This window comes from Pseudophryne corroboree, chromosome 3 (genome assembly GCF_028390025.1).
Source record: "Pseudophryne corroboree isolate aPseCor3 chromosome 3, aPseCor3.hap2, whole genome shotgun sequence".
NCBI classification, from domain to species: Eukaryota; Metazoa; Chordata; class Amphibia; order Anura; family Myobatrachidae; genus Pseudophryne; species Pseudophryne corroboree.
The window spans coordinates 161,999,989-162,025,541 of record NC_086446.1 but is presented as its reverse complement, the minus strand read 5'-3'; the positions used below and the strand labels follow the sequence as shown (position 1 = coordinate 162,025,541).

General features: G+C 47.6%; 1 protein-coding gene across 2 annotated transcripts in view; it reads left to right on the top strand.

Moving 5' to 3' along the window:
- Positions 1 to 25,553, top strand: part of LOC135054997 (coagulation factor VIII-like) — a 638,500-nt gene that overhangs the window by 472,066 nt on the left and 140,881 nt on the right. For both annotated transcript variants that reach the window (XM_063958535.1, XM_063958534.1), the window contains exon 20: positions 2,785 to 2,856. In XM_063958535.1, the coding sequence (XP_063814605.1) occupies positions 2,785 to 2,856 (72 nt within the window). The remainder of the gene's footprint in view (positions 1 to 2,784; positions 2,857 to 25,553) is intronic.

The following is a 25,553-nucleotide window of genomic DNA, read 5'->3' as shown; positions in this document are numbered from 1 at the left end:
ACCCAAAGTTTTTGAACTTGTCAATGACTTCTGATGAATGCGCTCCAGGTGACGTATAAGGGAGGATGTTCCTAGGTGGTTAACGTCCTTACCCCTACACCCGAAGAGGTGATTTTTTTGGTATTTTGACCAGGCATGTCAATGACCTTATTCATCCCACGGACAACAGGTGTCTCCCCGGTTGCCTGACTTAAACAAACCACCTCTCCATCAGATTCCTCCTTGTCAATTTCCTCCTCAGCGCCAGCAACACCCATATCCTCATCCTGGTGTACTTCAACAGTGACATCTTCAATTTGGATATCAGGAACTGGACTATGGGTGCTCCTTCTAGCACTTGCAGGGGGCGTGCAAATGGTGGAAGGAGCCACCTCTTCCCGTCCAGTGTTGGGAAGGTCAGGCATTGCAACCGACACAATTGGACTCTCCTTGGGGATTTGTGATTTAGAAGAACGCACAGTTCTTTGCTGTGCTTTTGCCAGCTTAACTCTTTTCATTTTTCTAGCGTGAGGATGAGTGCTTCCATCATCATGTGATGCTGACCCACTAGCCATGCACATAGGCCAGGGCCTCAGCCGTTCCTTGCCACTCCGTGTTGTAAATGGTATATTGGCAAGTTTACGCTTTAGATTTTTTGGTCATTTTACTGAACTTTAGTTTTTTTGATTTTACATGCTCTCTACTATGACATTGGGCATCGGCCTTGGCAGACGACGTTGATGGCATTGAATCGTCTCTGCCATGACTAGTGGCAGCAGCTTCAGCACTAGGTGAAAGTGGATCTTGATCTTTCCCTATTTTACCCTCCACATTTTTGTTCTCCATTTTTTAATGTGTGGAATTATATGCCAGTAATATGTCAATAGCAATGGCCTACTGTACTGTACTACTATATACTGGTGGTCACCACAATGCTGCACTGTACTACTATATACTGGTCACAACAATGCAGCACAGATATGGATACTAGAAGTGACACAGAGCTGCAAGATACAGCAATGGCCTACTGTACTGTACTACTATATACTGGTGGTCACCAAAATGCTGCACTGTACTACTATATACTGGTCACAACAATGCAGCACAGATATGGATACTAGAAGTGACACAGAGCTGCAAGATACAGCAATGGCCTACTGTACTGTACTACTATATACTGGTGGTCACCAAAATGCTGCACTGTACTACTATATACTGCTCACAACAATGAGGCACAGATATGGATACTAGTCGTGACACAGAGCTGCAAGATACAGCAATGGCCTACTGTACTATACTACTATATACTGGTTGTCACCAAAATGCTGCACTGTACTACTATATACTGCTCACAACAATGTAGCACAGATATGGATACTAGAAGTGACACAGAGCTGCAAGATACAGCAATGGCCTACTGTACTGTACTACTATATACTGGTGGTCACCAAAATGCTGCACTGTACTACTATATACTGGTCACACAACAATGCAGCAGATATTGAGCACTGATAAGGATACTAGAACTGAGTCTGACACGGAGCTGGAAGATACAGCAATGGCCTACTGTACTGTACTACTATAATATACTGGTGGTCACCACAATGCAGCACACTGAGCACAGATATTGAGGTTTTCAGGCAGAGAACGTAGCCACGTCCTCTCCGCTCAATCTACAATGCACGAGTGAAAATGGCGGCGAAGCGCGGTTCTTTATATGGAATACGAATCTCGCGAGAATCCGACAGCGGGATAATGACGTTCGGCCTCGTTTGGGTTAACCGAGCAAGGCGGGAAGATCCGAGGCTGCGTCGGACCGGTGTAAAACACGTGAAGTTCGGGGGGGATTCGGATCTTGACGAACCGTACCCGCTCATCTCTAGTACATTCTATGTTAAAGTACAGTTAGTATTATAAATAGCAGTCATTACACAGTATATCCATGCTCTGGAAAAGTCTGTAAAATGAGCCTGTACTCGAGTTTGTACAGTGCTAGAAATAACATTTCAACAGCATTCCTCCATATTTCTAAAAGTATTTCTGATTTGAGAGGGTTATCCAGGACCTGTAATCTCTCCTTGTGCTTGCCTAAGATGCTACTATAGAAATTACAGTCAGCATTTCTAGAAATTGTTTTATGCACTATGAAAAAAGACTCAATACATTATGGGGGTCATTCTGAGTTGTTCGCTCGTTGCCGATTTTTGCAATGGAGCGATTAAGGCAAAAATGCGCATGGTACGCAGTGCGCATGCGCTAAGTATTTTAGCACAAAACTTAGTAGATTTACTCACGTCCGAACAAATAATTTTCATAGTTGAAGTGATCGGAGTGTGATTGACAGGAAGTGGGTGTTTCTGGGCGGAAACTGACCGTTTTCTGGGAGTGTGCGGAAAAACACAGGCGTGCCAGGATAAAACGCAGGAGTGTCTGGAGAAACGGGGGAGTGGCTGGCCGAACGCAGGGCGTGTTTGTGACGTTAAACCAGGAACGAAACGGGCTGAGCTGATCGCAGTGTTAGGAGTAAGTCTCAAGCTACTCAGAAACTGCTAAAAATTATGTATTCGCAATTCTGCTACTCTTTCGTTCGCAATTCTGCTAAGCGAAGATACACTCCCAGAGGGCGGCGGCCTAGCGTGTGCAATGCTGCTAAAAGCAGCTAGCGAGCGAACAACTCGGAATGAGGGCCTACACAGTACTCACAATACAGTGAAACATTAACATAATTGCTGTATGTCTTTCTATTACTGGCAAGAGAAAAGGTCAAGGAGGAATTTCTTATGTTTCTTATATTCTTTTTTGCAGAATGCCACCAACCTCTTGGTTTATCATCTGGAAAAATTAGTGACTCTCAGATTTCAGCTTCAGGACATTATGGTGAGGAACATTTTTATATAATTCTATAATCCTAGTCCTAGTTTAATGGGAAAAAGGAAACAAGGGCACTACTGGTGAATCAATGACCGAATGAGTGAACCAATCAATGAAGCAATTAAGCAATCAATGAAGCAATACAACAATTGATCAAAATAATGCATGGTGACAAAAATATAGGGGGTAATCCCATTGTTTATGCATGCCCAGATGCACCCGATCTCCCGGCAGCATGGGCACTTGAGCTGCTGCCAGCGGGTGCCCTCTAGTAGTAGGCACCCATTAAATTAAATTCCCCCCCATAGAGTCATGTGCATAAACATGAATATTCTTAAAATATTTACATTGAAAGACATGCACAGTTACTTCAATGGGTAAATATTTTCACAATATGGATAAATACGCAATTGACAATTGAATATAATCTAATGGACAAATTGTTGTTTGTTAAATTAGGATTATGTAAATATCAACTCACATTGATTGGATATTCCTGATGGGAGGGTCATTGACGTATACAGATGGGACCTTCCTCATCTGACCCATGACTGCTGAAAGTCGCAGGCCATTTGCCATGGATAGTGTGCAAGTGGCTGTGATTCTATGGATTGCGGGTATGGACTGCACGTGGGCACAACTAGTTGCAATCATGATGTGCGCACCTGTGCGACCCGTTCGCAGGTTAGATGAGGGAGGATATATCTGTATATACAGTTCCATGAGATTCTGAGTTGTGTGTTCAGGAAAGGGAATCTTCTGGACGGGTTGGATATGAAATGTCAGCGGTCAGGATCCCAATGGTCAGAATCCCGGCAGTCACAATGCCAAAGGATCCCGGTGAGTATTCTAACCCTAGCCTTAACCCATCCCTCCCACAGCCTAACCTTAACTGTCCCATTTGGCAGCCTAACCCTAACCTTCCCCTCCCGAAGCCTAATCCTAACCGCCCCCCTAGTGCCTAACCTTAAAATTAACCCTTGCCCTAATACTGGCGGGATCTGTTGGCATTGTGACCATCGGGATTCCGCTGTCGGGATACTGACTAGGGATGGCCATCGATGGTTGCCCTCGCTGGTATCATCGGTGATAACCATCAATGGCACTTGAATCATCTATGGTGAACCATCGATGGTTTGCACCACTCAATGGCTATCACTGAAAGGTACTGGCCGGGCCACGGGCCAATGAAAAATGGTGTGGGGCTTAGTGGGTATCGGGGGCGGAGCTATGGCATCCCTAATCCTGACTATTTGTCTTGTGCATCTAGCATTGGGCTGGTGCAAGTGCATAATTATATTTTATACCTATTGTTATCCTTCATTACTCATCCAGAACATTTAAACCAGTCTGATTAGTGTTTATAGAAACCCTTGGGTGTAGTGTGTATTGATAGATAGACAGGCAAAAGGTCTACAGTCAATAGGTCAACAGGAACAAAAGGTCAACATGAAAATGGTCAACACAAAAAAGTTGACACAAGTATTTTTTATTATATTTGGTTGTTATTTTGCATGTTTAACCATATATCACCCAAAATAATAGAAGCACGTGCGCTCGGCATGCTTCGTGTGCAGTGGCTCATTCCGCTTCGCTCGCACCAAAGTTACTAATAGTAATAGTTTTTGACATGGATAGTAAATTCAGCAAAATTTGTAAAAACATGAAAAAACAAACAAAATACATGTGTCGACCTTGTTGGGGGAGTCCATCGGCATTCCCGTGCCTTGCCTCTTTTTTGTATTGAATAGTGAATGTGTACTGCTGCAAAACGAGACTCCATCTCAGCAGTTTATGGTTTCCCCTGGCAACCTTGTTCAACCAGGTGAATGGACTGTGGATTGAAATTTCAGTGAAGTCTCTCCCATAGAGGTACGGCTGCAGCTTTTGCAATGCCCAAACAATAGCTAGACATTCCTTCTCAATAGTGGCATCTGCCCCTTCCCTGGGGAGCAGTTTCCTACTGAAGCAGAGGACTTTGTGCTCATTTCCCTGCCTCCTGTAATCCACATAGAATCGGGTACACCCACATTCCTTGGAAACCAGTACTACTGGGACTGCCAAATAACTGTTGGACCTCTGAATCACCCCTAGCTGCAGCATCTCATCAATCTCCATAGATGCTATTACTTTTGGGGAGGTTCAGTAGGCTGCCTGTCTAGTGCCAATGTTGACCTGATGTGTCACTAGGTGTAACTTGTCAAGCTTCCCTGTAAAGTGTGCCTGTTATGGGTGTAGTATGTCATTTATAAATACCCCTTGCTGTGAAGAGCACATATACATTTCCTTAGACCAAATGGCTGGTGACTTGTGACCCTGGCTAGTTAATTACAGGCTGGCATACAGTTTTAAAAATTCTACAGCAGGCTACACAGGTTTCCACAGGGAAACGTCGGGGTGTAGAGTGGATCTGGATCCAGAGGCACAAACAGGCAAAGCTTTAGATGTCCCAGGATGCATAGGGTCCTCCTCTATAACCCCGCCTCAAAGCTCAGTTTTGAAGTTGGTTCCTGCAGTAGCAGGTCACTAAACAGGAGGTCTGCGCTGGCAGCCCTGAAAGCTTTACATTTCTGACAGAAATCTGACCTTTTATTCTCTGGACTGATAGCACTACAAGTCAGATTGACTTCTGTGCTGCAGCTCTATCACCTCCCCAGCAGCGCCACATACTCCCGCTGGCCTGGTTCCTGGGTACTTGCGGCAGAGACGCCCGCGGATGTAGGCACAGTCCCGGACCGTCCTCCAGGATTGCGTGGCTGCTACCGGGAGGCAGGTAAGAGGGTCTCCTTGCTGGACCTGCGACTAAATCACGTTCTGTCCGCAGTTAAGGGAGATGGGCAGGGACCCCACTACACCAGGGCAATAGGAGCACAGGTCGGGGGTACTAACACCCCATTTAATAAGGCTCCATAGTACCTGGGGTAGAAGACCAGCATAGGGGAGGCGGAGCTTGAACTTTAGCACCTCCCCTAGCCCAGGGCGCCACTATCCCTCATTCCCTCACAGAGACGCTAGGTGCCATGTTACAAGCATAGCAGCAGCAGGTCTCTGGGATTGCTGGGCAAGGTCTCCCACGTAAAGCCGCCTGTACAAAGCCCTTACAAAAGTATGCAATGACCTCCATGCTGCTAAATCTAAGGGACACTACTCTATACTTATTCTACTTTATCTCTCTGCTGCTTTTGACACTGTGGACCATCCTCTCCTACTGCAAATTCTTCACTCCATTGGTTTATGTGACACTGCCCTCTCTTGGCTGTCCTCCTACCATTCTGACCGTTCTTTCTCTGTCTCCTCTCATGACTCCACCTCCCCCTCACTTCCACTAACTATAGGGGTACCCCAAGGTTCTGTCCTTGGTCCTCTTCTCTTCTCTCTCTATACGTCCTCACTAGGTAAGCTCATTAGTTCTTTTGGTTTCCAATATCATCTCTACGCTGATGACACCCAAATCTATCTTTCCTCTCCAGACCTCTCCCCTGCTCTCCTCACTCGTATCTCCAACTGTCTCTCTACCTCTTCCTGGATGTCCCAGCGCTTTCTTAAACTTAACATGTCTAAGACCGAGCTGATCATCCTCCCTCCCTCCAGCATAACCTCACCTCCTACAATCTCATTATCTATTGATGGCACTACTATCTCATCTAGCCCCCAAGTGCGCTGTCTTGGAGTAATCCTTGACTCCTCACTCTCCTTCAAACCACACATTCAGCACCTCTCACAAACCTGCCATTTTCATCTAAAAAATATTTCCAGGATCAGACCCTTTCTGACCCAGGATGCTACTAAGACTCTTATCCACTCACTGGTCATCTCCAGACTGGACTACTGTAATCTGCTCCTGACTGGCATTCCTGACAAATACCTCTCTCCACTCCAATCTATCCTCAATGCTGCTGCCCGGCTCATCTTCCTCACCAAACGCACTACGTCCACCTCTCCTCTCTTACTAGACCTTCACTGGCTCCCCTTCCCTTTCAGAATCCATTTCAAGCTTCTCACACTCGCTTACAAAGCCCTCACCCACTCCTCTCCCATCTACATCTCTGACCTTATCTCCCATTACACTCCCACCCGTCCTCTTCGTTCTGCTAATGCACGCCGACTCTCCTGCCTACGGATTACTTCCTCCCACTCCTACCTCCAAGATTTTTCACGTGCTGCACCACTTCTTTGGAATTCCCTACCTCTCCCCCTCAGACTCTCCACCTCTCTACAAAACTTCAAACGGGCTCTCAAGACCCACTTCTTCACCAAACCCAGCCAAATCTCATCCTAACCCTCTGTTCTACGCTCTCTATGTACCCCAACTGTGTCACCCCTGTCTGTCTACCCCTCCCCTTTAGAATGTAAGCTCTCACGAGCAGGGCCCTCTTCCCTCATGTGCTTATCCTTTCTTACTTTAATAATCTTCAACTGCACCAATTCCATCAGTCTTCTGCCACCTGATACTTATTCCAGTGTCATCTGCTGATGTAACTATGTTTATTTACCCTGTACTTGTCCTATGCTGTCATCAACTGTAAGTTGCTGTTTTCCTGTTTGATTATTTGTTTATGTACTCTGTAATTGGGCGCTGCGGAACCCTTGTGCCGCCATATAAATAAAGGATAATAATAATAAATACAAAGCGCCGCGCATTTACATTACACTTAAGTATCCTGCATGTCTTTGAGACAGCGTCAGTTGAGAAATTGTGTACATATTGCAGATTATATTGTACAAGTAGTCTGCTATATCCTCCGGTCTTTGGACCGTACTGTGATATACTAGTCCAGTGCAGCTTTATTGTGATATAAATTCTGTATTGCATGTGACTGTACTGCTGTGTGGTTTCACTTTCAGTGTTTCCCAGCTATAACAGTGTCTGAATTGGCAGCTGCTAAGACGGCTTTTCTCCCCACATATAACCCTTCTCAGAAGGTGAAAAGCACCACTTTTCGTTCCTTTCAACCTCAAGGGAACCATACCCTAGACCATGGGTCTTCATCCTGTGGCCCTCCAGCTGCTGTGAAACTACACATCCCAGCATGCCCTGCCACAGTTTTGCTATTAAGGTATGCTAAAACTGAGGCAGGGCATGCTGGGATGTGTAGTTCCACAGCAGCTGGAGGGTCGCAGGTTGAAGACCCATGCCCTAGACAGTCTTACGTTTCCAAACCATTCAAGCCCAAGGCGAAACAGTCCTAGGCAGCCCGTCAGCCAGCTGCAAAACATGAGAAGCATGCTGCATGACGGGGCAGGCCTTCCACGGGGGACCCCAGGGTGGGAGGCTGACTTCTACAGTTCCCCCAGGTCTGGCTCACGACCACTTCAGATGCTTGGGTACTGGAAGTTTCTCTAACGTCCTTGAGGATGCTGGGACTCCGTAAGGACCATGGGGAATAGACGGGCTCCGCAGGAGATAGGGAACTTTAAGAAAGCTTTGGACTCTGGGTGTGCACTGGCTCCTCCCTCTATGCCCCTCCTCCAGACCTCAGTTTTACACTGTGCCCAGAGCAGGATGGGTGCACTGCAGAGAGCTCTCCTGAGTTCTCTGCCTAGAAGCATTTTTGTTTGGATTTTTTTCTACTTTTTTACAGGGAGCACTGCTGGCAACAGGCTCCCTGCATCGAGGAACTGAGGAGAGAGGGGCAGACCTTCTTGTCTAAGATAGGCTCTGCTTCCTCGGCTACTGGACACCATTAGCTCAAGAGGGGGTGAACACAGGTTCTTACTGGGCGTCCACCCCCAGAGCCGCGCTGCCGTTCTCCTCACAGAGCCAGAAGAACCGAAGTCAGAAGACGTCAGGCGGCAGAAGCCTTCAGCTTCACTGAGGTAATGCACAGCACTGCAGCTGTGCGTCATTGCTCCCATACACCTCACATACTCCGGTCACTGTAAGGGTGCAGGGCGCAGGGGGGGGGGGGCGCGCCCTGGGCAGCAATATAACACCTCTATTATGGCAAAAGGCACATAATTGGCGGATAACATATTATACAGCGCGGCTGGGGGAAAAACATTTTGTGTTGGTCTCCAGGGTCATTGCGCTGGGGTGTGTGCTGGCATCCTCTCTCTCTGTCTCTCCAAAGGGCCTTGAAGGGGATACTGTCTTCAGAAAAGAGGTTCCCTGTGTGTGTGTGAAGTGTGTCGGCACGCGTGTGTCGACATGTTTGACGAGGAAGGCTCGCTTAATGTGGAGGGGAAGTGCTTGAATGTCATGTCACCGTCTGCAACGCCGACACCGGAATGGGTGGATATGCTGAATTTCTTGAATGCAAATGTCAATCTATTGCATAAAAGGTTAGACAAGGCTGAAGCTAGGGATCAGTCAGGTAGCCAGTCCATGCCTGTCCCTGTGGCGCCAGGCCCTTCGGGGTCTCAGAAGCGCACCATATCCCAGATCGATGACACAGATACCGACACGGATACTGACTCTAGTGTCGACTGTGAAGATGCAAAATTACAGCCGAGGGTGGCAAAAGGTATTCGGTACATGATTATTGCCATTAAAGAGGTTTTGCATATTACTGAGGAATCCCCTGTCCCTGACACGAGGGTACACATGTATAAGGGGAAAAAGCCTGAAGTCACCTTTATGTCCTCATTTGAACTGAGTTAATTGTGCGAAAAGGCTTGGGAATCTCCGGATAGGAGACCACAAGTTCCCAAAAGGATTCTTATGGCGTATCCTTTTCCACAAACGGATAGGATATGATGTGAATCTTCGCCTAAAGTAGACAAGGCGCTGACACGCTTGTCCAAAAAGGTGGCACTGCCTTCTCAGGATACGGCTTCCCTCAAGGATCCTGCTGATCGCAGGCAGGAAATTACCATGAAGCACATTTACACTCATTCAGGTACTATTGTTAGACTGGCTATGGCGTCGGCCTGGGTTTGTAGTGCGGTTGTGGCATGGGCAGATTCCTTATCTATGGAGATTGACACCTTAGATAGGGATGCCATTCAAATGACCATAGAGCATATCAGAGATGCTGCCTTGTATATGAGAGATGCTCAGAGAGACATTTGTTTATTAAGCTCCAGAATAAATGCTATGTCTATTTCTGCTAGGCGGCTCTTGTGGACCCGACAGTGGACGGGAGACGCCGATTCAAAGCGGCATATGGAGTCCTTGCCTTACAAAGGGGAGGAGTTGTTTGGAGATGGCCTCTCGGACCTTGTCTCTACTGCTACGGCTGGTAAGTCGAATTTCTTACCTTATGTCCCCCCGCAGCAAACAAAAAAGGCACCTCATTATCAAATGCAGTCCTTTCGTTCTAATAAAAACAAAAAGGTACGGGGATCGTCCTTTGTTGCCAGAGGGAAAGGCAGGGGAAAGAAGCTGCACACAGCTAGTTCCCAAGAGCAGAAGTCGTCCCCTGCGTCTGCAAAGTCCACCGCATGACGCTGGGGCTTCCCAGGGGGAGGCAGATCTAGTGGGGGGCTTGTCTTCGGTTTTTCAGCCACGTCTGGGTTCACTCGCAGGTGGATCCCTGGGCATTAGAGATTGTTTCTCAAGGATACAGGCTGGAATTCGAAGACTTGCCTCCTCGCCGGTTTTTCAAATCGGCTCTGCCGGCTTCCCCGTCAGAGAGGAAGCTAGTGTTGGCAGCAATCCAAAAATTGTATATTCAACAGGTGATTGTCACAGTTCCTCATCTCCAGCAAGGAGAGGGATATTACTCAACCCTGTTTGTGGTCCCGAAACAAAACCGTACGGTTCGGTCAGACCCATTTTAGACCTAAAATCCCTGAACCTGTACTTGAAGAGGTTCAAGTTCAAAATGGAATCACTCAGGGCGGTCATCGCCAGCCTGGAGGGGGGGGATTGGATGGTGTCCCTGGACATAAAGGATACTTACCTTCATGTTCCGGTATTCCCCTCTCATCAGGCGTTCTTGAGATTTGCAGTGCAGGACTATCACTACCAATTTCAGACGTTGCCGTTTGGGCTTTCCACGGCCCCGAGAATTTTCACCAAGGTAGTGGCGGAAATGAAGGTGCTCCTGCGCAGGTAGGGGGTCACAATTATCCCATACTTGGACGATCTCCTCAAACAGGCGAGATCTCGGGAGAAGTTGTGGACAGCGTGTCTCTGTCCATGAAGACGTTGCAGTTACACGGCTGGATTCTCAATATACCGAAGTCCCAGCTAGTCCCTACAATGCGTCTGACTTTTTTGGGCATGATTCTAGACACAGACCAGGAAAAGGTTTCTCTTCCGATCAAAAAGGTTCAGGAGCTCATAGCCCTGGTCAGGAACCTATTAAAACCAAAACAGGTTTCAGTGCATCATTGCACGCGGGTCCTGGGGAAGATGGTGGCTTCATACGAGGCCATACCATTCGGCAGGTTCCATGCGAGGACTTTTCAATGGGACCTCTTGGACAAGTGGTCCGGGTCCCATTTACAAATGCATCGAAGGATCACCCTGTCTCCCAGGACCAGGGTATCTCTCCTGTGGTGGCTGCACAGTGCTCACCTACTAGAGGGTCGCAGGTTCGGCATTCAGGACTGGGTCCTGGGGACCACGGATGCAAGCCTCCGAGGCTGGGGAGCAGTCACACTGGGAAGAAATTTCCAAGGTCTCTGGTCAAATCTAGAGACTAGTCTCCACATCAACGTCCTGGAGTTGAGGGCCATATACAACGCCCTGCGTCAAGCGGAGGAATTGCTTTGGGAAATCCGGTTCTGATTCAGTCAGACAATGTCACGGCAAGGGCTCATATAAACCGCCAAGGCGGAACAAGGAGCAGAGTGGCCATGGCAGAAGCGACCAGGATTCTACGCTGGGCGGAAGGCCATGTAAGCACGCTATCAGCAGTGTTCATCCCGGGGGTGGACAACTGGGAGGCGGACTTCCTCAGCAGGCACGACCTGCATCTGGGAGAGTGGGGACTTCATCAAGAAGTCTTTGCACAGATCACGGGTCGGTGGGGACTGCCTCAAATAGACATGATGGCATCCCGTCTCAACAAAAAGCTAAAGTGGTATTGCGCCATGTCAAGGGACCCTCAGGTGGTAGCGGTAGACGCTCTGGTGACACCTTGGGTGTTCAGATCGGTCTATGTGTTTCCTCCTCTTCCTCTCATACCCAAAGTGTTGAGAATAATAAGAATAAGCAGGGTCAGAACAATCCTCATTGTTCCAGATTGGCCACGAAGGACTTGGTATCCGGAGCTGCAAGAGTTGCTCACAGAAGATCCGTGGCCTCTTCCTCTAAGGCAGGACCTGCTGCGGCAGGGGCCCTGTCTGTTCCAAGACTTACCGCGGCTGCGTTTGATGGCATGGCGGTTGAACGCCGGATCCTAGCGGAAAAAGGGATTCCGGAGGAGGTCATTCCTACCCTGATCAAGGCTAGGAAAGACGTGACGTTAAAACATTATCACCGTATATGGCGAAAATATGTTTCTTGGTGTGAGGCCAGAGCTTCTCCTACGGAGGAGTTCCATTTGGGCCGTCTACTTCACTTCCTTCAAACAGTAGTGACTTTGGGCCTAAAATTAGGGTCCATAAAGGTCCAAATTTCGGCCTTATCCATTTTCTTTCAAAGAGAATTAGCCTCTCTTCCTGAAGTACAGACTTTTGTGTAGGGTGTGCTGCATATTCAGCCTCCCTTTGTGCCTCCGGTGGCGCCTTGGGATCTTAACGTGGTGTTACGTTTCCTCAAGTCACCTTGGTTTGAACCACTCAAAACTGTGGAGTTGAAATACCTCACGTGGAAAGTGGTCATGTTGTTGGCATTAGCTTCGGCAAGACGTGTTTCAGAATTGGCGGCTTTATCACATAAAAGCCCATACTTGGTGTTTCACGTGGATAGGGCAGAGTTGAGGACTCGTCCTCACTTTATGCCAAAAGTGGTCTCATCTTTTCATGTGAACCAACCTACTGTCGTGCCTGTGGCTACACGGGACTTGGAGGACTCCGAGTCCCTGGATGTGGTCAGGGCTTTGAAGATTTATGTGACCAGAACGGCTAGAATCAGGAAGACTGAAGCTCTGTATGTTCTGTATGCGGCCAACAAGGTTGGCACTCCTGCTTCAAAGCAAACTATTGCTCGCTGGATCTGTAACACGATTCAGCAGGCGCATTCTACGGCAGGTTTGCCATTGCCTAAATCGGTTAAGGCCCATTCCACTAGGAAAGTGGGCTCTTCTTGGGCGGCTGCCCGAGGTGTCTCGGCATTACAGTTGTGCCGAGCAGCTACTTGGTCGGGGTCTAACACCTTTACAAAGTTCTATAAGTTTGATACCCTGGCTGAGGAGGACCTCCTGTTTGCTCAATCGGTGCTGCAGAGTCATCCGCACTCTCCCGCCCGTTTGGGAGCTTTGGTATAATCCCCATGGTCCTTACGGAGTCCCAGCATCGTCAAGGACGTTAGAGAAAATAAGATTTTACTTACCGGTAAATCTATTTCTCGTAGTCCGTAGAGGATGCTGGGCGCCCGTCCCAAGTGCGGACTTCTTCTGCAAGACTTGTATATAGTTATTGCTTACATAAGGGTTATGTTATAGTTTATCGGTTGAACCGAGGCTATGTTGTTGTTCATACTGTTGACTGGGTAGTGTATCACAAGTTATACGGTGTGATTGGTGTGGCTGGTATGGATCTAGCCCTTAGATTTACAAAAATCCTTCCTCGTACTGTCCATCTCCTCTGGGCACAGTTTCCCTAACTGAGGTCTGGAGGAGGGGCAAAGAGGGAGGAGCCAGTGCACACCCAGAGTCCAAAGCTTTCTTAAAGTGCCCTATCTCCTGCGGAGCCCGTCTATTCCCCATGGTCCTTACGGAGTCCCAGCATCCTCTACGGACTACGAGAAATAGATTTACCGGTAAGTAAAATCTTATTTTCTCACGGGTACGCTGTCACCTTCAAGAGATGTCCTCCTCACCAGTTCTGATCAACAGCGCTCTTGTCAGACCCGTTGAAAGCTCTACAAATGGTTGTAAACTCCCTCCTGAGTACAGGAGTGGTTGTGCAGGTTCCTCAGCTCCAGAGGGGCAGAGGTTATTAATCGACCCTGTTTCTGGTCCCAAAACCGAATGGGTCCTATCGGCCTATACTCAACCTCAAATCTTTGAACAAGTTTGTGAGAGTATCTTATTTTTGTATGGAAACACTGCACACAATGGTTCTGGCTATGGAATCTGGAGACTATATGGTATCCCTGGATATACATGATGCATATCTGCATATTCCTATTGCCATCTCGCATTAGCAGTTCCTGCGAATTGCTATTGGCGACCTTCACTACCAATTCCAGGCTCTGCCATTTGGACTGGCTACAGCTCCTCAGATCTTCACCAGGGTCATGGCCGTTATGACGGTGCACCTTCATCGCCAGGGAAACAGAATCCTATCATACTTGGATGATATCCTATTCTGGCAAGCTCAAAGGAAGTTCTCCTCAGTCATCTCCAGCTGATGGTGACTTTCCTTCAAGCCCACGGGTGGCTGATAAATTGGAAAAAGTCCTCTCTTTTCCCAGCTCAGAGCATGGTGCACCTTGGGGCACTTCTGGACACACACAGTCAAAGACTGTTCCTGTCTCCAGACAAGGTCCTGAAACTGCAGGACAGGATAAGGCACTTCATTCGTTGCCCTAGAGTGTTGATACACTCGGCGGTGCAAGTCCTTGGCATGATGGTGTAGTCTTTCGACATGATGGAGTACGCTCAGTTTCATTACTGCCCTCTACAATGGTTGATTCTTTGCAAGTGGGCTGGCTTACTTCATCAGATCAGACCGCAAATGATCTCTTTGACTCCGGAGGGTCGTCTGTCACTGACCTGGTTCCCCAACTGGGTCCTACTGACAACGGACACCAGTCCATTGTCAGTAGGGTTGGGGAGCGGTGTTGGTGCAACACTCATTTCAGGGTCGTTGGACCATGGAAGAATCTCTTCTTCCGATCAATATTCTGGAGCTGAGAGCAGTGTTCAATGCACTGACTCTAGCCCTGCCTCTGGTACGGAACAGGTCTGTTCAAGTACAATCAGACAATGCCACAACAGTGGCGTACATAAACCATCAAGGTGGCACTAGAAGCCGCAGGGCAATGGTGGAAGTGTCCAAAATCCTATGTTGGGTGGAACGCCATCTACCAGCCATATCGACGGTGTTCATTCCAGGCGTCCTAAACTGGGAAGTGGACTTCCTCAGTCACCAGGACGTTCACTCCGGATAGTGGGGTCTTCATCCCGAAGTCTTCCAACTCCAGGTGGACAGATGGGTTTTGCCGGACGTGGACCTCATGGCGTTTCGACACAATCACAAGGTTCCAGTCTTCGGATCAAGGACCAGGGATCCTCAGGCAGCATTCGTGGACGCATTGGCAGTTCCACTGAACTTTCAGCTGCCTTACATATTCCCTCCAGTGTCACTCCTGCCCAGGGTATTTCGGAAGTTCAAACAAGAAGGAGGAATACTGATTCTCATCGCTCCAGCGTGGCCCAGACGGCACTGGTTCTCTGACCTGCGGTGACTCTCGGGCCAAGTGACCCCATCTACTTCCTCAGCATCAAGACCTCCTAATACAGGGCCCTTGCCTCTACCCGGACCTGTCCAGACTGGTTTTGACAGTGTGGCTCTTGAAGCATCACTCCTGAGGTCCAAAGGGTTCTCTGAGGCTCTCTCTGAGAGTGTGGCATTCTTACTTCACCTGGTGTGCTGATAAGAATTATGATGCCTATCGATTCTGGGCTTCCAGAATTCTGGCTTTTCTGCAAAGAGGCTTGGACTTGGGTTTTCGTCTTGCCTCCCTCAAGGTTCACATATCTGCCTTGTCTGTGTGGTTTCAGCGCAAGGTTGCCTCTATACCTGATCTACATACGTTCATTCAGGGTGTTCTATGTATTCTTCCTCCCTATGTCCCCCCCAGTGTCTCCATGGGACCTGTCTATTGTATTGAAACCCCTTCAATAGTCTCCCTTTGAACCTCTTAAATCGGTGGACCTCAATTGGCTCACGGCCAAGGTCCTGTTCTTGCTGGCTATTGCCTCTGCAAGAAGCATCTCGGACTTAAGTGCTTTGTCCTGTCGTCCGCCCTTTCTTATTTTCTACCGTGACTGGGCAGTTCTTTGAACCCAGCCTGGTTACTTACCTAAGGTGGTATCATCTTTTCACCTTAACCAAGAGATTGTGGTTCCGGCCTTTATCTCTTGTTGGTTAAAGAATGGTCTTTAGATGTGGTTAGGCCTCTCCATGTCTATGTGGACAGGACCGCCTCTATTAGATGGTTGGATACCCTATTTGTCCTGTTTGGTTTCCGCAAACGTGGCTGGCCTGCAAATAAGCAAACTTTGACCAGATGGATTAGAATTGTTTTCAGTGATCGAAAAAACGTGCTATAGCGCGTATTTTACCCGGTTTTGAGGGCAGGTGACTCACTTTTCTGAAATAGGTGGCCCCCGGGGATGCGCTCTGCTGCAGCAGCCAATCACAACCTGTTAAGTGGGTAATTGATGCCCGCGGCTGTGGGGGGAGGAGGTGAGCACCGCGGAGGTGTCGATTTGTCACAGACTTGGCACTGCTGTTGCTGGAACCCTCTGCTCTGGCGCCCTCAGATCGATTGTTCCCGTGCTCATGGACTGAGCGCCCCGCATCTCAGCAGGTCAGTGTCTTCACCGCTCCTGTCAGCAGCTCTGAGCGCCGGCCAGTGTGTGTGAGGTGTATATCTCCTGCCATATCCCGGTCTCCGCGTTGCTGTGTACTGACCACTGGCTGCCAGATCTCGCCGTGCCTGCCATATGGGCGCTGCCAGTGAGGAGGTGCTTGCACTGTGCCGGGGTGTAAGTGGAGGAGGCCAGTTACTGTGTGTGTTCCCGGGTTGTAAGGGGAGAGGGTCAATTACTGCTTATGTGTCCGGGTTGTATGGGGAGGGGGGGCAATTACTGTGTGTGTCCGGGGTATGATGCAATATGTCTCGGCGCTCTACCTGGTGCAGTGTGTATGGGCGCTCTACTTGTTGCAATGTGTTCCAGTGCTCTACCTGGTGCAATATGTCTCGGCGCTCTACCTGGTGCAATGTGTCTCAGTACTCTACCTGGTGCAATGTGTTTCAGTGCTCTACCTGGTGCAATGTGTATAATGTGTTCTGCCTCGTGCAATGTGTATAACATGCTCTGCCTGGCGCAAAGTATATAAGTGCTCTACCTGGTGCAATGTGTATAATGTGCTCTGCCTGGTGCAATGTGTCTCAGTGCTCTACCTGGTGCAATGTGTCTCTGCGCTCTACCTGGTGCAATGTGTCTCAGCGCTCTACCTGGTGCAATGTGTCTCGGCGCTCTACCTGGTGCAATGTGTCTCGGCACTCTACCTGGTGCAATGTGTTTCGGCACTCTACCTGGTGCAATGTGTCTCATTGCTCTACCTGGTGCAATGTGTCTCATTGCTCTACCTGGTGCAGTGTGTTTCAGTGCTCTACCTGGTGCAGTGTGTATAACATGCTCTGCTTGGCGCAAAGTGTATAAGTGCTCTACCTGGTGTAATATGTATAACGTGCTCTACCTGGCTCAAAGTGTAGAACGTGCTCTATGTGGTGTAATATGTATAACGTGCTCTACCTGGCGCAGTGTGTATAGGAGGTTTTACCTGGTGCAATGTGTATAAGCTGCACTACTGTGTGGTGTAATGTGAATTGCCACTATTATGTGGTCACACCCCTAAAGTTTTGCTGCGCGGCTTCGGCATGTAGGAAGGGGAGCACCAATTTGCTTTCTGTCTTAGGGCTCCAAAATGTCTAGTTACGGCTCTGGTGCAGTGTCCTGTATGCTACACAGCCCAGCAGAATTGTCACCAACTCCTCCCCCTTTTAACACTTTGTAGTGTCCAATTAAAAATATAACTAAAAACCTTCATTCCGATGGGACCCAGAAAAGTCACAAGGAAAGGGGAGATGGGGAGATCAGTTGCACAGGAAAAGAATAAGGGAAAATACCCCTAATATAAATGTAACATCAATTGTTTGTATATCGTTAGGGGGTGCTACCACAGATCATGTAATGATGCAGGATAAGGGAAAAGGAAAAGAGAGAAAAGGGATCTGTCTTCGGTGCACTAGAATCTAAAATCTAAAACCCAGAAAAGGACTGGTATGACCCCAATTTTTAAAAGTGAGGGGTCCCAGGGACCCACTTTTCTTGGACTCAGTGCGATCACTGGTGTTTGCACATGCTTTCGAGCAAGCTGGTCTTCCAGCTCCAGCTTCGATTAAGGCCCATTCTACCCGGTCTGTTGGACCTTCTTATGCGGCCTGCTGTGGCGCGTCCGCAGAACAATTGTGCAAGGCGGCTACGTTGTCCTCAGTGAACATGTTTCTTAGGTTCTATTCCTTCGATACCTTCGCCTCCCAGGATGCTTCCTTTGGATGTCGGATTCTAACATCTGCTAAGGCACGTCCCTTCCTTTGAGGAACTGCTTTAGGACATCCCCGATGTTTCCCTGTGGAAACATGTGTACCCTGCTGCAGAAAAGGAAAGTTATGGTAGACTTACCATTGTTAACACTCTTTCTGTGAAGTACACTGGGTTCCACAGGGCGCCCACCCTGGCGCACCTAGCTTCTTTGGGTTTGTATGGCATTAGCCACTGGTACCTTCTCCTGTCATGAGAATGTGTTCTTATGTGAATAACATCTTCCTTCTCTTCTTGCCTGCTTCCTGCATTGAACTGGTTAACAAAACTGAGCTCACAGTGCTTGGAGTTGGGGTTATAGTGAAGGCCCCTATGCATCCTGGGACAGCTAATGCTTTGTCCGTTGGTGCCTCTGGATTCAGATCCACTCTACACCCCAATGTTTCCCTGTGGAACCCTGTGTACTTTGCAGAAAGAGTGTTAACAATGGTAAATCTGCCATAATACTCTCTCTCTCTCTCTCTCTATATATATATATATATATATATATATATGCAAAAAGAGTAGTATAGCGCCACTTGTGAGATGGAATCTCAGTAAACTAAATGAATATAGATAAAATTACCATAAAAAAGCACACATGACCTTACTAATAGGTGTCAGCCAGACCCTAAATATTGCAATACTGGTATAATACTGCAAAAAACGTATAGAGAATGGAGGGATAGGGGTGTCGGCGACAAGTGTTGTTAATAAAAGGTTATTATGTTAACCATGGCCCTCATTCCGAGTTGTTCGCTCGGTATTTTTCATCGCATCGCAGTGAAAATCCGCTTAGTACGCATGCGCAATGTTCGCACTGCGACTGCGCCAAGTAACTTTACTATGAAGAAAGTATTTTTACTCACGGCTTTTTCTTCGCTCCGGCGATCGTAATGTGATTGACAGGAAATGGGTGTTACTGGGCGGAAACACGGCGTTTCAGGGGCGTGTGGCTGAAAACGCTACCGTTTCCGGAAAAAACGCAGGAGTGGCCGGAGAAACGGTGGGAGTGCCTGGGCGAACGCTGGGTGTGTTTGTGACGTCAACCAGGAACGACAAGCACTGAACTGATCGCACAGGCAGAGTAAGTCTGGAGCTACTCTGAAACTGCTAAGTAGTTAGTAATCGCAATATTGCGAATACATCGGTCGCAATTTTAAGAAGCTAAGATTCACTCCCAGTAGGCGGCGGCTTAGCGTGTGTAACTCTGCTAAATTCGCCTTGCGACCGATCAACTCGGAATGAGGGCCCATATACGATTTAAAAAAACAGAAAAAATATATAAATAATAAAAAAGTTTAATACATATGAGAGTAATACAAAATCCACTAAAAAAATTAACAATACGAATAAAAAATTACCATATAAAAACATATGAAAACAAGGCTTTCTTTTAAAAGGATAGGAGATCAGACTTAGCTTAAAATCAGTAGGGGGTCAGTGCAGGAAATCCAACACGTTTCTTCTCATCAGACTTCATCAAGGAAACCGTGTATTCACATCAGCAAATGAACCAACGTTTCGGGGCTCGCACGCCCCTTTGTCAAGGTGATCAGAAATAAACATCATGCAAACATTACTTACCTAAATACCTGAGAGAAGCCCGCCGTGAAGAAGCACCGCCCACGGATGCGCCTTCGGGACCCGGAACTGGCGCACAGACGGCGCGGCGTGATGACGTGGCGTTGTGTAGCCATGGTAACCGGGAAGCCGGAGGTCGCGTCAACGCGAGCCGGTGCTGTGCAAAACATAACATAACAGTGACATTTAGTGACAGGGCCCCTCGAACCACACACCAGTGAAGGCAACAAGGATAATAAACAAAGATAGATGTAATGGGAGCTGCAGTCGTTAACCATGTTCAGGGGAGGCCTGATCGTTGCTGAAATGTATTTATCATATTGTAATGTTGAGTCCTACTTGGGCAGGTGTGTCTACCAGTGCCCGGGGACTGACATGGTCTCTCTATGCAATGTAACTGTGGCTATTCTCGAATTTCTCGTGCAGCTGTTATCATGTTACTAGGATGTCATACTAAATTACTGTATCCTACAAAAAGGATATATGTATAGTGTCACAGGGCATGCATGAAAAATAAAATAAAAATGATGTAACGCTTCAATGAGATTGTGACGATGATTATGCAGCTACAATGAAAAAATCGCCGTGTTTCTAGTATAAGAGGAGCAAAAAGGTTGGAAGTTGTGACAAGGAGATGGCATACAGGGGACGGGGGCGTGAGGAAAGGAGGGGAGAAGAGGAACGAAAGAAAGGGCAGTGAGTCTGAAAAAAGGGGGGATTTCAGGGGGTGAGAGAAGGGAAGACAGAAACGGAAACGTTCTGAAGTGTATTGTAAGTGTTGGAGTGCTGGGGGATGAATAATGATTGATCGACTATCTTGTAGATTAGATGGTGAATGCTACATTGTATTAAATACGTGAGGATTAGTGTGAAAAAATGTGAGTGATATTGTAAAAAATTAGACCGTCGTTTAATGGGTTCGCAGCCGAGCAGCCATCCCTCTGAACAGGCAACGCCGGGGGAAAAAAGATCCTAGGGGCTAACAATATATGAACATGATTAATGTGCAATGCAGGTAATCTGCGCGGTGAAATATTGCTTGTATAAATAAAGGATTTATAGGAAAACGTTCCAGGGCATTATTTCATTAAGGCCATTGGGGTTGATAGTTCCCAACTGGAAGATCCACTTGGCCTCAAGCTTCAAAAGTGTTCCGTTCCTATCCCCTCCTCTTCTGTTGGGGGGAACATGGTCGATGGCCATCTGTTTGAGATCTCGTAGCTTGTGTCCCTTTTCAACAAAGTGCTTGGCCACTGGTTGGTCAGATCCCTTCCCACTGGTGGCCTGTTTAATGGCCGACCTGTGGAGGGCCATTCTTTCTCTCAGAGTTCTCACAGTCTTCCCCACATAGTATAGATTGCAGGGGCACTTGATGAAATACACTATATGTGTCGAGGTGCATGACAGAGGGTACCTAATGTGGAAGACCCGCGCTTGATGTGGGTGTTGAAAGGTTGACCCAGTAAGCATGTGTGTACACGTCGTGCATTTAGGGCATTTATAACAGCCGGAGGGCCTCTTTAAAAATGAAGATTTATCGGTTGGGGTAGGATGAAAATCAGTGATGTCCGTATGGACTACTAAGTCCTTAATGCTTCTCCCTCTTGTGAAGCACATTAATGGACGTTTGTCTGCGAGGATATGCAGCTGTCTGTCAGTGGAGATAATCGGCTACAGTGCTCTCGTTGCCCTCGGTAAAACCGTGCTTGCCGTGTTATGTTTGCTTATAAATGGTATTATGGGTTGACAGACCTTGTCTTTAGTGATTAATAAGTCGCTCCTTGTCATTTTCAACACCTCGGATTTTTGTTGCCACAGAAGTTTGGAGTCATACCCTCTGGCTATGAACTTGTGGACCATGGAATCTAAGGCTGGTTCTATTAGGGTACTGTCACTGATGATCCTGCGTGCTCTAATCATCAGGGACCTGGGTAGTCCCTTTATCAATGATTTCGGGTGGTGGCTGTTTGCCCTTAGGAACGTGTTCTTGTCCGTAGGCTTCGTGTAAAGACTTGTGGAGATATGCCCCTCTCTCACGGTGACCTCAACATCCAAATAGTTAACTGCGGTGTTACTAAACAGAAAGGTATATTTTATGGGTGACCCGCTGGAATTGTTGTCTTCGAGAATCTGTCTTAGAGTGTTTTCAGTGCCCGTCCAGATTATAAAAAGATCGTCTATAAATCTTGTGTATAATAAGACGTGTTTCGCTGTTACTGGGTTCTTGAAAAAGAGCTGTTCTTCTTCCTTAAACATGTAGATGTTGGCTACTGAAGGGGAGACGTTGCTTCCCATTGCGCACCCGGAAGTTTGGCGGTAAAACCGCCCGTTGAATAGGAAATAGTTCCTTTTTAAGGTTAACTCCAGCAGTGTCCTGAAAAGATCTAGGTCAAGAGACTCCTTTTTTTCTTTAATCAGGAATTCTCGGATTGTCTGAAGGCCCTCCCTGTGCGGTATACTAGTGTATAAACTGCACACATCGATAACGCACAGTAGGGCGCCCTCTGGGACCATTGGTATACTCTCCAGTTTTCTCAGAAAGCTGGACGTGTCTTTGATGAATCTGTCATGTTTGACTACTAGCGGCTGTAGGATCCCGTCCAGAAATATTGAGATGGGCTGGAAGATTGAATTTCTGGCCGAGATTATGGGGCGGCCCAGAGGTGACTCCTGGTTTTTATGAATTTTGGGGACCGTGAAAAATATCGGAACCACCGGGTTTTCTTGTTTGAGAGCCGCGCACAGTTTGGTTGAGATGAGTTCCTTGGAACAAGCTTCATTAAGAATGGCGTCTATTTCCAACTTAAATCTCACGGTGGGGTCAGACTGTAGCTGTTCATACGTGGACACATCAGCAAGTTGTCCGTAGATTTCCTGCTTGTAAAAAGCTAAGTCCAGAACTACTATCCCTCCCCCTTTATCCGCTGGGCGGATCACAATGTCCTCGTACTTGCTGAGTTCCTTAAGGGCTGCTTTCTCGGCCCGTGACAAATTGTGATTGATTCTCGGGTTAGCCCGATGGAATTTTGTTATGGACTCGTCCAGGAGCCTACTGAAGGTATTAATGGAAGGATTGGTAGAGCCAGGGTCAAAAGTGGATTTGTGTCTCTTGTTAATGTACTGTTGCTGAATGGGGTCAACAGATGGCTTCGTGGGGTCCATTGGTTGATTTTGGAAAAATTCTTGTAGCCTCAATTTACGTTGGAATCGATGAATGTCTATCTCCCATGTTAATTCATCGAAACCAACAGTAGGAACGAAAGAGAGACCTTTTTCCAAAACTTTCAGCTCGCAGTCTGTCAATACCCTGTTGGAAAGATTGAACACTAGCGAATCTTTTTGACTGGCTGCCCTCTGGATCCTGGCGTTCTGTTTGGATCTGCGGGTGGGCGTCCTCTTCTGCCTTTTGTTGATGTTGGAGCGGTCGCAATTAGTTCTCGGTCCCCTAAAGGGGCGCTGCCGGCTGAGGAGGGGCCATCGGTGTCCTGTGCAGTGATATCCATATCGCTGTTTGAAGTAGCTGATGAATCGTGGAGGCGCTCTCTTCTTCTACGCCAACCTTGTTTCGATCTGTTGGAATAGGAACCCGGTTGGTTTGGGGTGCCCCCCATAAGCCACCGGTACACGCGGTTAGATTCGTAGTCCTCCCGGACCAACTGCATCTTATTGCGTTTGAATCTGATGAGGTCTCTTCGATAATTGTCGCACTGGTTCTTAAGTTTAGAGAACCAGTCCTGTTGGGTATCTGCTGCCAGAGGAACCCGGCGTTCTGTTTCCATTTTGGAAATTTTCTCCCGGGTGACCGCTAATTCCTTCCCCGCCTCCTCCACCACCAGCAACATCAAATCTAAACTGCACTTGTTTAGTATGCCTATCCATTTCTTACAGAAATCCGGGTTGAACCGGCCAATCGTAGGCAGATTACGAATTCTAAACCATCTGGGGACCATCCTGTCCCTGTGATAGTCGGACAGCGTGATGCCATGTAGGAGGAAATCAATCTCTCGTTTTTTTAGCTTGAGCAATTTGTGGTAGATGTCCTCATTTGTACCTATTTTTTCTTCAATGCCTAATTGCTCCTTAAAGCGAAGGCGTTCTGCATCGTCGTCAGTAAAACTGAATTGCTCCGACAGATCCGCATGCATCCCTCTGCATCCTGGCTCGCCGTCCGTCAGCGAGCTCGTCATGGTTGAAATACTGGTGGTGGCCCTCAGGGGCCCCGAGTGAGCTAAGTGGCCAAAAACTCCTGTAGTGCAGCAGGAAAATTTTGAAGTGAGTCAGGACCGCAGTCCTTGTGCAGTGCAGCTCTGTCGCTTTGCGGTAAATATAGGTAAAGAATGTCCTGTGCTCAAAGCACACTTCTTGAAAAGGTTTTAGAAATCGTGGGGTGCCTTGTCCCTCTTGGGGTCGCGCTGGATCCACACAGCGCTGATCCCTTTAGTGTATAAACTTGTTCATGGACCGGCACTCCTCTCATCCGTGGAAAAATGGCTCCGGTGCCTCCAGAAGAAACGTGTTAATAAACGTGGTAAAAAAGACCTGCGGCACTCAGAGACTTAAGCAGTGAAACCGTGTATTCACATCAGCAAATGAACCAACGTTTCGGGGCTCGCACGCCCCTTTGTCAAGGTGATCAGAAATAAACATCATGCAAACATTACTTACCTAAATACCTGAGAGAAGCCCGCCGTAAAGAAGCACCGCCCGCGGATGCGCCTTCGGGACCCGGAACTGGCGCACAGATGGCGCGGCGTGATGACGTGGCGTTGTGTAGCCATGGTAACCGGGAAGCCGGAGGTCGCGTCAATGCGAGCCGGTGCTGTGCAAAAACATAACATAACAGTGACATTTAGTGACAGGGCCCCTCGAACCACACACCAGTGAAGGCAACAAGGATAATAAACAAAGATAGATGTAATGGGAGCTGCAGTCGTTAACCATGTTCAGGGGAGGCCTGATCGTTGCTGAAATGTATTTATCATATTGTAATGTTGAGTCCTACTTGGGCAGGTGTGTCTACCAGTGCCCGGGGACTGACATGGTCTCTCTATGCAATGTAACTGTGGCTATTCTCGTGCAGCTGTTATCATGTTACTTCTTCACGGCGGGCTTCTCTCAGGTATTTAGGTAAGTAATGTTTGCATGATGTTTATTTCTGATCACCTTGACAAAGGGGCGTGCGAGCCCCGAAACGTTGGTTCATTTGCTGATGTGAATACATGGTTTCACTGCTTAAGTCTCTGAGTGCCGCAGGTCTTTTTTACCACGTTTATATATATATATATATATATATATATATATATATATATATACATACATATATACAGCCTCTGGCTCTCATGAATTATTTGAGTGCCGCCTCTATTTGCTGTATTTTGGACCTTTGCTGAAAGGGGCCTAGGAGGGCACCGGAGAAGGCTGATCTTTATTAATGGGAGTGCTGCTTCAATTCTAGTGTGTGTGTGTGTGTGTGTGTGTGTGTGTGTGTGTGTGTGTGTGTGTGTGTGTGTGTGTATACAGATACATTGAAATATACATTTTTGGAGCACTATAATAATTTACATCATGGTCACGGCTGGGTTATTACTCACAGGACCATGAGCACCATTTACCCAGGGTGCACAGATGCATACAGTCATGACACATGACTATGAGGAATCTACGTTACCCATGGCAACACCACAGGCCCCCTTTCAAAATGATAACCAGATCTGAGCCTCTGAGCATGGACTGGTGTTGAATATA